At 41.5% G+C, this 15399-nt stretch overlaps 1 protein-coding gene and 1 pseudogene across 2 annotated transcripts; both read right to left on the reverse strand.

Moving 5' to 3' along the window:
* Positions 1-353: 353 nt before the first annotated feature.
* Positions 354-1650, reverse strand: LOC149406646 (heavy metal-associated isoprenylated plant protein 28-like). The gene is made up of 3 exons (XM_089627873.1): positions 1390-1650; positions 1225-1300; positions 354-792 (listed from the first exon to the last, which is right to left on the reverse strand). The coding sequence occupies exons 1-3, from the start codon at positions 1396-1398 to the stop codon at positions 419-421; spliced, it is 459 nt and encodes a 152-aa protein (XP_089483999.1). The 5' UTR covers positions 1399-1650; the 3' UTR covers positions 354-418.
* A 10130-nt stretch (positions 1651-11780) lies between these two features.
* On the reverse strand, positions 11781-14118 carry LOC149406647 (plant-specific TFIIB-related protein PTF2 pseudogene; annotated as a pseudogene). The gene is made up of 2 exons (XR_016295581.1): positions 13893-14118; positions 11781-13318 (listed from the first exon to the last, which is right to left on the reverse strand). The product of XR_016295581.1 is annotated as a plant-specific TFIIB-related protein PTF2 pseudogene (transcript).
* Positions 14119-15399: the final 1281 nt, after the last annotated feature.

Raw genomic sequence — 15399 nt, forward strand, 5'->3', positions numbered from 1 at the left:
ACCAGAATCATCCTCATCTATCATATAGCGTTAAATATTATAAGAGCGACGCAAAATCCCATTTTGGCGGGATTAAAAAAGGTGGCGTCGGTTGTGCACATAGTGACGCCGAGATTCGTACACGTGGCACATTCCTAAAGATGCCATGTCAATTTTAAACGCAAAAAAAAAAAAGTAAAGCGTCGCTCTAATGTGCCAATGACGTTATATGGGTGACTTCGAAGCCCATTTTTGTACTAGTGTTTGTTAATTAATTGTGTGTTAATAGAATTAGTGGCTAATTAATACCTAGGATTTCAGATTTTTATATGACTATATATAACTATAGAGCCAAAATGAAATTCAAAGGCAAGTAACAACCACGGTACATGGAATAGAAAGTAGAAGTAGAAGCTATACAACTTATATAATATATAAATCACATTATAGAACAAGCATGAGCATTGTCGTCGCTGAAAAGCACGGTGGCTTGGTCATCGACAAGCGTGGAGTAAGGCCTGAGATCATCGTAGAGGGTAGAATCGGAAGTGTGATCAGAAGTGAGGTAGTTGTAGGACATAGCCGGAGCGTCAAAGGCCGTGAATAGTGTTGATGACGATGATGACGTGTCATGTTGGTGATGGTAGTGAAGGTCAGTGATTACGGTGGCGTTGTGTTGACTCTCCGCCGTGTAGGGCCACAAATCAGCCCTCCGTCCGGTTTTTCTGATCGTCTTCAAGATCTTCTCTTGCTCTGCCCATCCACTCACCGACACTTTTTGCATGTTAATATCCACCGCCACGTCATCCACTCCTGGTACGTAGTATATATATACATATACATATGTAACATATCCATAAACATGCTTTAACTTAATTATAAACCATATATAGTTTCTTGCTGTGATCATATTGAAAGTACGTAATATATATCGAAATATTCAATATACGACTAAAGAAAATGTGTATATATACAAAAAAAAAAAAAAAATTATGGACAAAATATATTATTTTTAAGACGCTACAATTTCACTTAATTTAATTCAACTTATTTATTTTTGGTTAACCATACCACTCTTACAAAATTTTGATATAAATACCATGTGTAACTCTTACAAATTTTGATTTCTCACACCCTCACAAGTATGAATTTTCAATTTCTTTTCAAATATCATAAGAAAAACAATATGATCGCTTTAAATCATGATGTATAACACACCATGACATTCCCTTTATTGATGTTTACCTTTTAATTTTTGAAGTGCTTTCTTAATCTTGCTCTCGCACCCTGAGCAGTCCATGTGCACTATCAAGTCTATCATCTGCAAATATATAATAAATCAGAGTATTAATTACATAATGTATATTACGAATCACGAAATAAGATCGATCGATTATTACGAGTTCTCACCGTACTCATTTTTGGAGGCGTATAGTATTTATCGTACTAATAGGAAGCCCTTGGCTTGGTTCGTAATTCTTTTTCAAAACTGACTTGAAGCGATATATATTTTGGTGTTTGATCTTACAATATATAGAGAAACATCTTCTCTATATCTCTCTGTCTCTCTCGCTGTTTTCTTTCAATTATGCTTGGAATGGAATTAATTGAAGCTGGATAAGATAGAATAATATTATATTTGCAATAATAGCAGTCCCCCACACAATTTCTATCACCGGTCTGTATAAATATATATAATATGTTATCATTCATTATATATAGGTTATGGATATTACCAGGATATATGCATATACATAGAATATTTCTTTTGCTCAACTTGCTTTGAAGCGACAAATACCGGACCCGGTGACTTTTGGAAAGTGCGTAGCGATTGCCTGAAGATTCAAAGGTAATATCTTTCGCGGGCCAACTGGAATATCGTAACTATCATATCAAGATTATATATATATATATACATACATATATATGTATATACAGGCCTGTGTATATATGTATATATACATATATAAAGACCCGAATGCTTTGGTCAAGCATATTATATGACATAAATGCCATTTATGTATTCATGATTGATTCACCACGTCGGACTAATTATATATTGTAATGAGTAAGTTACTTGGTTACACCTCAATATGTAACTGTGATCAATTTAAAATATGTTTTTGTCACTATTGCCATAAAATCCAACAAGGACTCTCGTAAGATTAGGTATTCACTTCCACTACTACAAAATTGATTTTCTGATGCGCAAGACTATCAGTTGCGACTAGTCGCACCTAAAAGTCGCATCTAAATAACTTTCAGGTGCGACTAGTCGCATCTGATAGTCAATCAGAAGCCGAAAAAATTCGCTCAAATTGTCTTTTGATTTTGACAATCCGATGCGACTAGTCGCACCTGAAAATATGTTGAAACTTTCAGGTGCGACTCTGTCGCATCAGATAGTTTGAAATTTTTGAGCGGGCCTCATCTCCCCCTCTTTTATTTCATTAGTCTGACGTGCCGAATGAAATTTTTATTTTTTATTTTTATAATCAGGTGCGACTAGTCGCACCTGATAACTCATCAGATGCGACTAGTCGCATATGAAGAATAATCAGGTGCGATTCTGTCGCACCTGATTATTAGGGTTTTGTTTAAAAACTCAGGTCGCGATCCTTTCTTCTCCAGCCGCTCAAACTCTGTTAAAAAAAAAACGCTCTCTCTCTCCCTGCGAACTTCTCTTCTTCTCCGGTTGTAAACTCATTAGCCCACATCCATCTCCTCTGTCCCTCTCTTCTCCGACTATTCCTTCGCCTAAGAACACTTCGCCGACCACCACCGGACCACCACACCGAGCTCCGCCGAGTCCCAGCCACACCGAGCTCCGCCGCCGAGTCTCAAGTTCCGCTGCCTCCGAGTCCCAGCCACACCGAGCTCCGCCGCTGTCGCTGCTCCATCTCCTCCGTCCCTCTCTTCTCGGCCTCTTCCTTCGCCGACCACCACGCCACGTACCCGTACCTGGCCACCGGACCTCGCCAGTCACCACTGCCTCTCTCTCTCACTCGGTATTTCTCTCTCTCACTCCCTCTCTGCCTCGCTCCCTCTCTGCCTCGCTCTCTCACAGCTCGGTTTAAACTCACAGCCGTACGTCGTCTCGTGCCTCCGGACCTCGCCGTGCGCTCAGCCCCGGCCCCGCTGCCTCCGAGTCACCACCGACTCTCTCTCTCACTCGGTATTTCTCTCTCTCACTCCCTCTCTGCCTCGCTCCCTCTCTGCCTCGCTCTCTCTAACTCGGTTTAAACTCACAGCCGTCGTCTCGTGCCTCCGGACCTCACCGTGCGCTCAGCCCCGGCCCCGCTGCCTCCGAGTCCCAGCCACACCGAGCCTCTGTCCCCGAGTCCCAGCCTCCGAGCCGCTGTCCCCGAGTCCCCAGCCGGCCGTCCTAGGTTAGTGTATATATTAGTTAGTTAGGTTAGTGTATATATATAATATGTTAGGTTAGTGTATATATATAATATGTTAGGTTAGTTAATTAATGTGAAATATGTAAGTTAATAATAATGTGTAACTTAATTAGTATTAATTTGATAATTAATTTAACATGTTTAGTAATTTGATAATTAATTTTGATAATTGATTGTAAATTAGTTAGTATTAAAATGATATATGGTTAAAATAAGTTTGATTTTGATAATTAAGTTTAATAATGTGATTAGTTTATATTAGGTTAAAATTAAGTTTTAGTTGTTTTTTGACATGTTTTGATATATAGTTTGTGACATTTTTAAATTTTTTGCTTTTAATTAATTTAGATTAATTGTAAGTAAATTATTACCTAAAAATTGTAATTAGTTTAATAATTACATTTATGTTGCTTAGTTTATAATTAGTTAATTAATTTGTGATAAGTTTGTGTAGTTGATTTAACATGTAATTAAATTGTAATTTAAATAAGAAAAATAGTTTTGTGACATGCTTTGATAGTTTGTGACATGTTTGATAGTTTGTGATATTTTGTTTATTTCGATTTTTCATTTATAAATGTTGTGATCGAACCACGGAGGTTCGGTTTAGGGCTGAGCTAATTTATAGGATAGTTCTGGATGGTTTGTGTATGTTTTTAAATAATTTTGCAGGTTTTTGGTTTGTCAGTATAATAGGGGAAACTCTGCCGAAATTTCGGTAGAGTTTCGAATTAATTAGTTTAAAACCTCCCAACTTATTCAATCCGAGCTCAAAATAACATAGAATTCATAATCTCTCTTTCATTTTGATCTCCGTCGTCCTTTATCAATAACTCTTCCAAACTTTCATTTCTCGCTCTCATTCAGCGAAATGTCCAATCCAAGTAGAGATTGGATCACGGAGAATGATTGGGTGACATTGCAGTACAAAACCGGTGTTAACGAGTTTATTCGCGCTGCAAGAAGATTCCCTAACGAAATTGGCAAATATCGGTGTCCTTGCAAACCTTGCAACAACGTGAGATGGCACGACATCGGGGTTGTCAGGAATCATTTGTTGAACAAGGGGTTTACCCCAGGCTAAACAAAATGGTATCATCACGGCGAGCTCGAGCATGTCGTCCTTCCTCATGAAGAAGATTCCATCGGAGGAACAGATCAGAGAGGAATAGGAGGATTGCACGGTGCTGTGGAGGATATCAGGGATCACGAGGATTTCGACGATGCTACGGAGCCGACCCAGAGCGAGGTGCGTGCAGAGGAGCAAGTGGAAGACCTCTTCGCCGAGTTGGAAGCAGAATTGTACCCTGGATGCAAAGAGTTTTCTTCTTTGTCGTTCTTGGTTTCATTGATGCACCTCAAAGTCACGAACCATTGGACGAACAAGTCTTTTACAGAACTCTTGCAGCTCTTGAAGAAGTCTCATCCAGCTGGTAATCGAATTCCGGAGAAGCATTACGAGGCAAAGGCGAAGCTGAAGCGTTTTGGCATGGGATACGAGATGATCGATGCGTGTATTAACGATTGTGTCCTATTTCGAAAAGATCTCGCGGAAGTCGATGTGTGCCCAGTATGCAACGAGAGCAGATGGAAGCCAACTGGGAAAATGATACCGCAAAAGATTTTGCGATATTTTCCCTTGAAAGATCGATTGAAGCGGTTGTACGCGTCTCGACACACGTCGCTTTTGATGCAGTGGCACGAAAGAGATCGCGTCAGGGAAGTTGGTGTTCTACGACATCCTGCGGATGGTACGACGTGGAAAAACCTGGACGAGAGATACCCAGGCTTTGCTGCAGAGCCTCGAAACGTGCGGCTTGGACTAGCTGCGGATGGATTCAATCCGTTCGGAGAAATGAGTTTATCGTACAACATGTGGCCTGTGGTACTAACTGCGTACAACTTGCCGCCTTGGTTATGCATGAAGAAAGAGTACTTGATGCTGACGCTTTTGATCCCGGGGCCTCACTCACCAGGAAAGGACATGGACGTATTTTTGCAGCTAATTGTCGAAGAGCTGAAAGAACTGTGGGAGACCGGATTCCGCGTTCGAGATGGAGCCAACGATGAAGTGTTTCGATTGCGTGCCGCGCTACTTTGGACGATTAACGATTTTTCAGCTCGATCCTATTTATCGGGATGGAGTGGCCAATGGTATCTCGCTTGCCCGACGTGCAACCTTGACACGCCGTCTTTGAAAGTCAGAAACATGATCGTCTACTACGACCATCGTCGATTCTTGCGTATGCGTCACCGATTGAGAAAAAGCACCGATCACTACAAGGATCGCCACGAGAAACGCAGTAAACCCGAGAAGTTGACTCCGCAAGACATACTCGCTCAGTTGGCTAGTGTCTCTTGCACGACAACTGGCAAACATGTTGGCTCCGTGGGCAGAAAACGAAAGCGAGCCGAGTGCGAACTAAATTGGGCCAAGAAAAGCATCTTTTACGAGTTGCCGTACTGGTCAGATTTGGAGTTGAAGCATAACATGGACTTCATGCACATAGAGAAGAACGTGTGCGAGAATCTTCTCGGAGCCTTGCTCAGCTTAGAAAAGAAGAACTACGACACAGATAAGGCGAGGTTTGATTTGATGGACTTGGGCATCAAGACCGCTCTCCACTTGAAAAAACAAGGGGATTCGTGGTACAAACCGCGAGCATCGTACACCTTAACCCTTGTTCAGAGGCAGCGATTTACCGAGTTCCTCCAATCTGTCAAATTTCCAGATGGGGTCGCTGGGAATTTGAAGAAAAATGTGACTGCTGATGGAAAACTCACAGGTTTGAAGTCGCATGATTGCCACGTGATCTTGCAGAGGTTGTTGGCTGTTGGTATTCGTCCTTTTGTGCCAAAAGAAATACATCAGACGATCTCCGAGCTTTGCAACTTTTTCAAGCTGATAAGTTCGAGAACCTTGAGAGTAGAAGATCTTGAAAATGCGCAAGAGTCTATCATCGAGATCTTGTGTAAGCTTGAGATGATATTTCCACCAGCTTTTTTCACGATCATGATTCACGTGGCGATTCATCTACCAGATGAAGCGTTGTATGGCGGTCCGGTGCATATGCGGTGGATGTACCCATTTGAGAGATACGTTGGGACGTTAAAACATTTTGTCAAAAATAGAGCTAGACCAGAAGGCTCTATTGCGGAAGCTTATGTTGTAGAAGAAGCTCTAACGTTCGTTGCAAGGTATCTTGAAGATAAAAAAAGTGTAGATGAAGTTCAAGTGCAAGAGCTCTCTGTTTTTCGATCCGAGATGTGTGTGCCTTATGGGATGATGAAACCGATAGTATTAAACGATGAACAGAAAGAGAATGCGGAGTGGTACATCTATACCAACTGTCCTGAAGTGGATCCATATTTGACGTAAGTTATCGTTGGGAATGTGTTTCAATTCATTCTTTTTTATATATTGCTATTGAAGTAATGTTTTTAATAACAGCGAGCATTTGGATTTCTTGAGCGAATCTAGAGTTTGCGATATTGAAGCGGAGCATAGAAAGAGGTTCAAAATTTGGTTTGAGAAGAAGGTAATAACACAATATCAATGCAATTTTTTGATAAACGCACAAGTGCTAATCAATGCTTTCTTTCGTAATCAGATTTTTGATATGAAAGCTAGTGGTTCTGACGTGTCTGACGAGCTCTATTCGCTTTCTATCGGTTCCCTTCAAGTCGCCTATCAATATCCGAGCTGCTTTGTAAATGGCGTGAAGTTCATCACTCGTCGTCGCGATAATCAACGAGTCACTCAAAATAGCGGTGTATGTGTACTTGTGGATGATTTCACTTACTATGGTCGAATGGAAGACGTCATCGTCGTGAACTATAGGCACAACTGTAGTGTTGTATGTTCAAATGCATTTGGTACGGTGACAAGTATCATGCAAACCGACTAGTGCACACCGATAAGACTACTGGAGAAACGAGTGCTTATACTGCGAAACAGTGGTTTAAAGAGGAGCCGTACGTACTCGCGACTCAAGTGAAACAAGTTTTTTACATCGAAGATCTTATTAAAGGCGGCGACTGGGAAATCGTCCAGGAATGCAATCATCGAGGGATTTGGGACATTCCTGAAGTTGACCCCTCCAACTCAGCCTCGATCCCATTGACTATAGAGTTGTCAAACATCGAGCGTTTGAATCATCGACACGAAATCGATGAAGCTGAGTTAGTGACTGTCGTTGACGATGATGAAAATGAGAGACATGTCGTTTTTGAGGGAGAAGATGTTGATGTCGATATAGAAGATGATATTAACATTATAGGCATAGATGATGATGAATGATTAATGTCTTTTTTGTATGTTTATTTACTATATAATGTAACCACGGTTTTCCTCCGCCATATGTGAGGTTTGTTAATAATAAAATCCGTGGTGCCGTCCACGTTTTTTTTAAACAGAAAACTAATATTTATTTACTAATATTGTTCACATCTTACAGGATGTCAGATGCAGGTGGAGCAAGTGGAGATGAGTCTCCGCTACACCGTTCAGGAGCAGGTGGAGATGAGTCTCCGCTAGAGACACCGGGTTCCCAAGGTCCTAAGAAAACAAGGGGACCAACAACCGGGTCTACTTCGGCAAAAGCAGCGCATGGGGTACCCGGTGCGAAAGTTGTTAGGTACGACCCAATTAACCAAACTTTCTACCAGGACGTAAGAAAAACAATAAAAAAGGTAGGAGTATTCAACAACCGCGTCGGCGCTTTGGTGAAAGTCCATATCCCGGTCACACTTCGTGATTGGAACGAAGTGACGCCCCAGATGTTGGGCAATATTCTGAGCGCACTTCATTCCGAGTACACTTTCGTGTACAAGGATGATGAGACCGAGGAGCTGCTTCCGGCGGATTGCTATCGTCATCAGATTGACCAGACTATCATTCGCGATGCAAAGCGTATGAGGCGCAACCAAAAGTCTAGATTATCAGGGACTTTCTTAGGAAAATGTTGTGGGCAAATGAATGTCGCCAAGAAAGAAATCCCAAAAGGATATCAAAAAGACGATTGGGAGAAGGTGATAGATGAGTTCGCAACTGACGATTGAAATGTAATGTATAATTCAAAAAATTATGTTATCTTCTATGAAATCGAATTATAACGCAATTTAATATGTGCAGAAAAAGTCTACTCGCAACAGAGACAATTCAAAGAACAAGAAAACGAAGTCCACACAAGGGTCGATTTCTTTTTTGGCTCATCGACATTTGAACGTAAGTTTATTCTAATTTTGTAATTTTTTTTTTGCAATAAATACATTACTCATATTTTCATAAGAACTGCAGAGTAGGGAAGATGGGACTTTGGCCTCGGCGTTAAACACGTGGGAGAAAAAACATCAAGATGATCAAGGCAATTGGACGACAGCTTGGGCGCAACAAGCATTTGTAAGTTACTTGTGTTAATTACTTAATAATCAAGTTTCGATAATCTTAATAATTTTTTTAACATATGTTTGAAGGCGCGAATTATGACTCAAGTCGAGGATATGCAGCGACAAGCAGCGGAGTCAGGCCAAATGTTTGACATAGACCAGGCGGAGCAGTACGCGATGGATAATGTTCTCGGGCAACGTCGAGATTGGTATGTCGGGATAGGTCACTCGATCCCGAGATCCTCGTATCTCTTGGCTCAGGCTCAGGACGACAGCTCGTCCTCAGGTTCTTCATCGACGCGCGTTCCAGATCCAGTGATTAGCGAGCTACAAGCAGCGTTGGCCGCACAACAAGCTCAGATGGAGGCGTTTCAGCGACAGTTCTTTGCCTACACACAGCAGCATCCGTCTCCCATGCAGACGTCCCCCGCGATGATGCACCCTGGGACGACGCCGCCATCAGCTTCAATGCCGAATGTTCAGACGCCGGCATCCGCTTCAATGCCGAATGTTCAGACGCCGCCATCCGCTTCAATGCCAAATGTTGATCAGACGCCAGGTTCGGTAGAATTTCAGCGACATCGTTCGAGCGGCAGCGCATCAGGCCGCCAAGGCGCACGAGCAAGATCTGGCGGAAGAGGAGGCCGTGCATTCCAGAATTGGCAGACTTCGAATGAAAAAGGGAAACAAAAAGAATAAATTGTAATTTTTTTAATTTATTGAATGTAAATTATCAAATTTTATGAATTTAATATTAGAATTTCTATTAAATTATTTATATAATTATTCTAATTAATATTATTCAAATTATTTATTTAATTTAACAAAAAAATTATTTAATTAATTTTTTAAATTATAATTTTTATATATTTAATAGGCTGATTCTATTAGAATCAGCATTTTTAAAAAAATAACTACAGACAATCAGATGCGACTAGTCGCATCTGATACTTTCGCGGGAAGAGTATCAGATGCGACTAGTCGCATCTGATTGTACTAACACCCGCCAAATATTTCGCGGGGAATTGCTATCAGATGCGACTAGTCGCATCTGATACTCTTCCCGCGAAAGTATCAGATGCGACTAGTCGCATCTGATACTATAATTCACGCTTTAATTTCTTATTTTGAGGGATATTTAGATGCGAAGTTTGGTGCGACTAGTCGCACCTAAAATGTCGCACCTGATAGTGATGACTTTCAGGTGCGACAAGTCGCACCTAAAATCATCAGGTGCGCACTTTCAGATGCGACTTTGTCGCATCTAAAGTCGCACCTGATGATACTTTCAGGTGCGACGATGATGCTTTCAGGTGCGACTTTTGTTGCACCTGATGCTATTAATTGTACTAGTGTTCTAATTGCAAAGTAACTTCTTGTCTGCCTTTTTTTATGGCCCTATAGTTCTTTTTATATTAGTTGAAACTTGGAATCCATCTACTAATCAAATTGTTACAAGTTTATGATAACAATAAGTACGATTAAGTTACAATAGTATTTTTTTTTAATCCAATTATGCGACAGATTGTTGAAAAACGGCTTATACAGTGTTAAATGAATATATAGGTTTTGTAATTAATCTAGCATTAGGTCGATTTACACGCAGGAAAATTGATCAACGAGAATCACCTATATATTTTTCAGATTTTTTTTTTCTTTTCCAATGACATATATACACAAACCTTAGACGGTCAAAGAGCTTGCTTTTGTCACGCTCTTAAACCCACTAAGGCAATAGAGAACAATAATTTTGTAGAGAAAAATTTGGAGCTAAGATTTTCACGACTTAGTTATGTTTCTTAGTTCATGCTTTCAGTCCCTTCTCATACAAAAGTCATTCCCAATGCTAACCATCCGACAGATATATATACATTTAGATAAGAATATAAACCTTCCTCTCTCAAAAACTACGTATGAACGTAGTGCTTACAAATCGATTCTGCGGCTTTGCTCTGCGTATAACACAAATCAACAATATAAGATGAAAAATAAATATAAATTTTATGTTAGTAAATACCAAAGTACAAGATAAATATAGATCAGTACTCATACTTGAATGATAGTTTTATTCTTAGATCAACACATTGTTGTCACAAGCTCACAGCTCTGAATAAAAGCCTCTATGAACAAAATCGATTTCCCTTGTGAATTACATCACATGGTAAGACTATAGCTAGAGCATCTTGTGCACGCTCCAAAACAGGAACCATTGAGACAATTATATTGTTGCCAAAGCTATTGGAGAAGCTCTAGAAACATGCATGTATTGTTAAGGCTGAAGATAAAAGTATGATATACAAATTCAGAATCTTGGAGGCTCATCCTCTTTGGATTCTCCACCTAACTTGTCTCATGCAAACTATGATGTCTTTACAAATAGCTCCAAATCTAAGCCCAGTAAAAAGATTTAAACATATTAGAAGAGAAGGAATTCATTGAAACGGAGAAGAAAGGAGCGATCGTGAAGACATGCCACGAGGCGGGCTCAAAGCTCGCCATATCCAAGTGTTATGGTGGATTTCAAATTAAAATAAAATTAATGTTTCAAATAAGGATTATTAATCCAAGTGTCAGAGACTAATCATCCCTTCTTCTATCAAGGGAAATCATCTGTGTTTCTCTACAAAAGAGGCAGAATTTGGAACACCAAACTAATCATAAGAAGCGATGAAGCATTAACCAGAAAAAAGAATTATACAGTTTGTGAACAAGAAACACTTGATATGATCATATATTTTATAGTTTTTTTTTTTATTTTGAATTCATAGTAATATTTTTACATCAAGAGTATTTTTAACCTCTTATGATTTATTTCTTAATAAAGTCAACATGAAGTCTTAGAAGGGTCATATTTGATTAATTTTTTTTTTAAGATACAAACGTACTATTAATAATAAAGTAAAGAACATCTATGAAAATCCAAAATAAAGTCGGCTGCATTTCGATTTCAATTAAGCACGTGAGCCTCTCATATATTTCAATTAATAAAAGAAAAATGAGAAGAATTTAGATACTTCTTCAGCAAAAAGAATCATAGATTTGACAGCTTATAACGTTCCAAACTCGAAAGGGACAGTAAGTAACACTTATAACCTCTCAAACCACCTACATAAATCACTATTTCACTTTAATCCCGTGTAATCCAATGACAAGAGTAAATATATATATATCTACAAGACATGCAATCCCATCAAGGCGTTATAATGACCCGTCAAGATATCATCTTCCCTTACGCCGTGAAGAAGAAGAGCCTCCACAATCATGTCTTCCCAATCAATGTCTCCCTCGAATCTCCTCTTCTTCTTATTCTTCTTGGACGGCCTCGCAGCGATCATCTCGATCCGCCTCTTCGCCGCCTCGATCCTCTCTCTCCTCTTCTCACAAGCCTCCCGACCCGCCACGAGCGCCGGCGGCAAAACCTCCTCCTCCGCTGCCTCCGGCGACAGAACCGCCAGCGCCGACGAGCACTCACTTCCGAGGACGTCAAAGTACCTCGATTCGCTGGTCCTGATCTCGCCGTACCCGACGTCCTTCCTGAGGCAATCTCGAACCGCCTCGTCGAGTTCGAGGCCGAGGCTTTCGAGATCCGACGTGCCGCCACGCGGGATATCGGAGGAGCTCTTCTTCTTCTCCATGAAGTGGATGACGAGAGGCGCGTTCTTCGTGATGTTCTTGACTGTCACATTGCTCCCCCACGGGAGCTTCTGAGCGATTTTCACCAGAGCATCGCAGAGCTCTCTGTATCTTTTCTTGCACGTGTGAAGGTTCGCTCGGAGCTCGCTCGCTGCGGCTTCGATCCCGGCGCTCTCGATCCCGTTCGCCTCTCCGACCAGCGCCAGCGCCGCCGCCACCACCGGAGCCGGCCTCCGTCCGGTGGTCAACCACCGCTTGACCATAAACTCGACGAGAAACACGCCCTGCTTCCTCATCCTCTCGGAGTCTCCGCCGGAGAGGCTCGGAGAGTCTCTGAGCGCTCGCTCGAAGAGCGCGACCACGTCGAGCTCCGGGTAGCTCGAGGAGGCTCGGAGGTCGAGGAATCGGACGACTCGCTCGACCATGCGGCCGAGCTCGTGGTCGTCGCAGCCGGCCACGGAGGAGGCTTCGGAGACGAGGAGCGGCTTCGACTCGGCCCTCATGACGACGTAGGCGCAGGCGGCGACGAAGACGGTGAACCAGCGTCCGGCGCCGAACTCGCCGGCGGTGATCTCCGACGCGGTGGCTCTGATCTGGGCGGACTTGGCGGCGGAGAGGCCGAGGCGGAGCGCCACGTCGTCGATGAGGGAGCGAGCGTCGAGAAGCTTCTTGGTGCGGTACGAGAGGACCGTTCCCGAGCCGGCGGTGCCGAGGCGGACGAAAGTGCCCTCGGGGGCACCGCTGATTCCGCCGAAGTGGGCTTCGAAGCTGTCGAATTCTTGGAGGAGACCGCACGACGAGCACACTTGCTGACCGGTGTCGTCGTCGCGGATTAACGCCGGTGACCGACACTTCGAGCACGACATTCTCTCTCAGATCACTCGATTTTGATTTCGATTTCGATCACGGCGCTTTATATATGGAACTCAACAAGAGCACATCAGTTTTTTAAAAAAAAGACAATCAAAATCCTGTTGGCAAATCAGTTCAGCATCAAATATGAAATCGAGTATAAACAATTTCAATCCTAGTTCCACTAAGAATTTTCTGACTAACTCTACAATTCCAAGAACAAACCAATTCACCACAGAATGAACAACAATAACCAGAATCGGAATCCTAATTCCAGCAAATATTCGAGCAAACACAATTTCAAACCAAATTCGGCCAAAAACTCAATTCAAGAAAGGAATAAAAAAATTGAACATGTAATTCATCAATTCAATATTAAAAAAAACCAAGACCCGGTCACCAATTAAAAGATTCAAGCTTCAACAACAACATGAAAACCCCCAAATTAAAACCCTAATTCCGCTACACAGGAACAGTTTTCAGATATTGAAACCTAAAAAACAAATTCAAACCAAGTAAATCACAAACCAAGTCCTACAACCATTAATCCACGGAATACAAAAAGAGAATCGAAATTCCTAATTTCCAAAACCTAAATCGGACATAGAGGATGCAAGTTTCGAGGTTTCCTACCTCGTCGAAGAGCACGAGCTCCGACGATCCAATCCACGAACTCTCACGCCTCACCTTGAAGAACAAACGAAACCAGAGCCAAACATGGAGTTCAGACGAGATTGAAGAAAGGATTACTCGATTTCGATTTCAAATACAGCGCTATATATAATATATGGATTAGGGGTCGTATGGATGTTTCTGCTCAGCCCGTTCCTCACTAACCCACTACATAGTGCCATCTGCCTGATCCAGCCCAGCAAGTTCCAATATTTTGTGGGAAATGGCCGGATGTAGTAGTGTTTTCAATTATTTGGACCAAAATATAGGGTACCTTGTTTTTGGACACTTTTAGTAGTGTTTTGAGGAGAGATAATAGTTTGATACCGGGTTTGCCCTTGAATTTGTAATTTTGTTCATTCAAACCCCCAAACCAAAACTTGTTGTATAAGACTTCTCATACGGTCTTGTTTATTGTGTCATGTACAGCTCTCTCTCTCCTCTCTTTTTTTTTTCTCTGCGTGTGAAGGACGTTTCATCTCCCTGTCATGATCCTCCATGAGCTGCGTGTCTATGAAGTGAAGCTCAGCTCTCCGGCCACCTCGTCCTCGTCTAAAAGTAAGCTTCTTTCGTTCATCGTCTTCGTCGTCTTCTCTCCTCTCTTTTTGTTTCTGGGCTTTCGTTCATCGTCGTGGGGTTTTTGAGTTTATGGGTTTCGGATTCATGTTTGTTCAACGTCATTATCGTGCATCTTAAAAGAAAGCTTCTTTTTCGTCGTTCATCTTTGTTTTCGTGCGTTTGTCTGGGTTTTAGGTCTGTGTCGTTCTGGGTTTGTTGCTGCCATTACCCGCCGTCTCTGTGTTGTTTGTTGCTGGGTTTGTTTGTGTGTTGTTCTTCATTGTTTTTCGCGTTCTTGAATTGTAGACATACATGTCTACAGTCTCTAAAATTGTAGACTGTAGACATGTTGTAATTGTAGACATATAGGTCTACAACTTCCGTTGTTGTAGACGTATTAGTCTACAACAGCTGAAGGTGTAGACCTGTATGTCTACAGTTGTAGACAGTATATCTACAATTACAATAATTGTAGACAGTATATCTACAATTACACTTCATTGGTGTAATTGTAGATATACATTTCTACAAATATTTTCATTGTAGACATTTAATTTTTTTCATACATGATAATAACAAAATCAGATATGCGTTTCTCCTATGCAGGAATGTCCGAAATATATATATTTTTGAAACACAGTGGTACATGGGTCGAACCCACAGTATACGTCGAGGGAGGAAATTTGGGTATTATGGTGTCGTCTTCGGTGAACTACCCTAGTTTGATGCAGATTTTGTTCGCGGAGCTTGGCCTTTCCCCATCAACTCACAGGATCGGTTTGAAGTACTTGATTGACGGTGCATGTAAACCTGTTGAGATTAAAGACAACGGTCAATTGAAAGCTTATTTGTATTTGAGGAAAACGATACTTGACGTCGGAAGATTTCATATGATTTTGGAAATATCTGA

Source organism: Urtica dioica, chromosome 1 (assembly GCF_054948205.1).
Source record: "Urtica dioica subsp. dioica isolate 48M chromosome 1, U.dioica_male_clone48M_v1_H2, whole genome shotgun sequence".
NCBI lineage: Eukaryota > Viridiplantae > Streptophyta > Magnoliopsida > Rosales > Urticaceae > Urtica > Urtica dioica.

Coding starts and splice junctions, on each gene's coding strand:
- LOC149406646 (XM_089627873.1), bottom strand. Junction 793..1,224: donor AGCACTTCAAAAATTAAAAG/GTAAACATCAAT, acceptor ACTACGTACCAG/GAGTGGATGACGTGGCGGTG.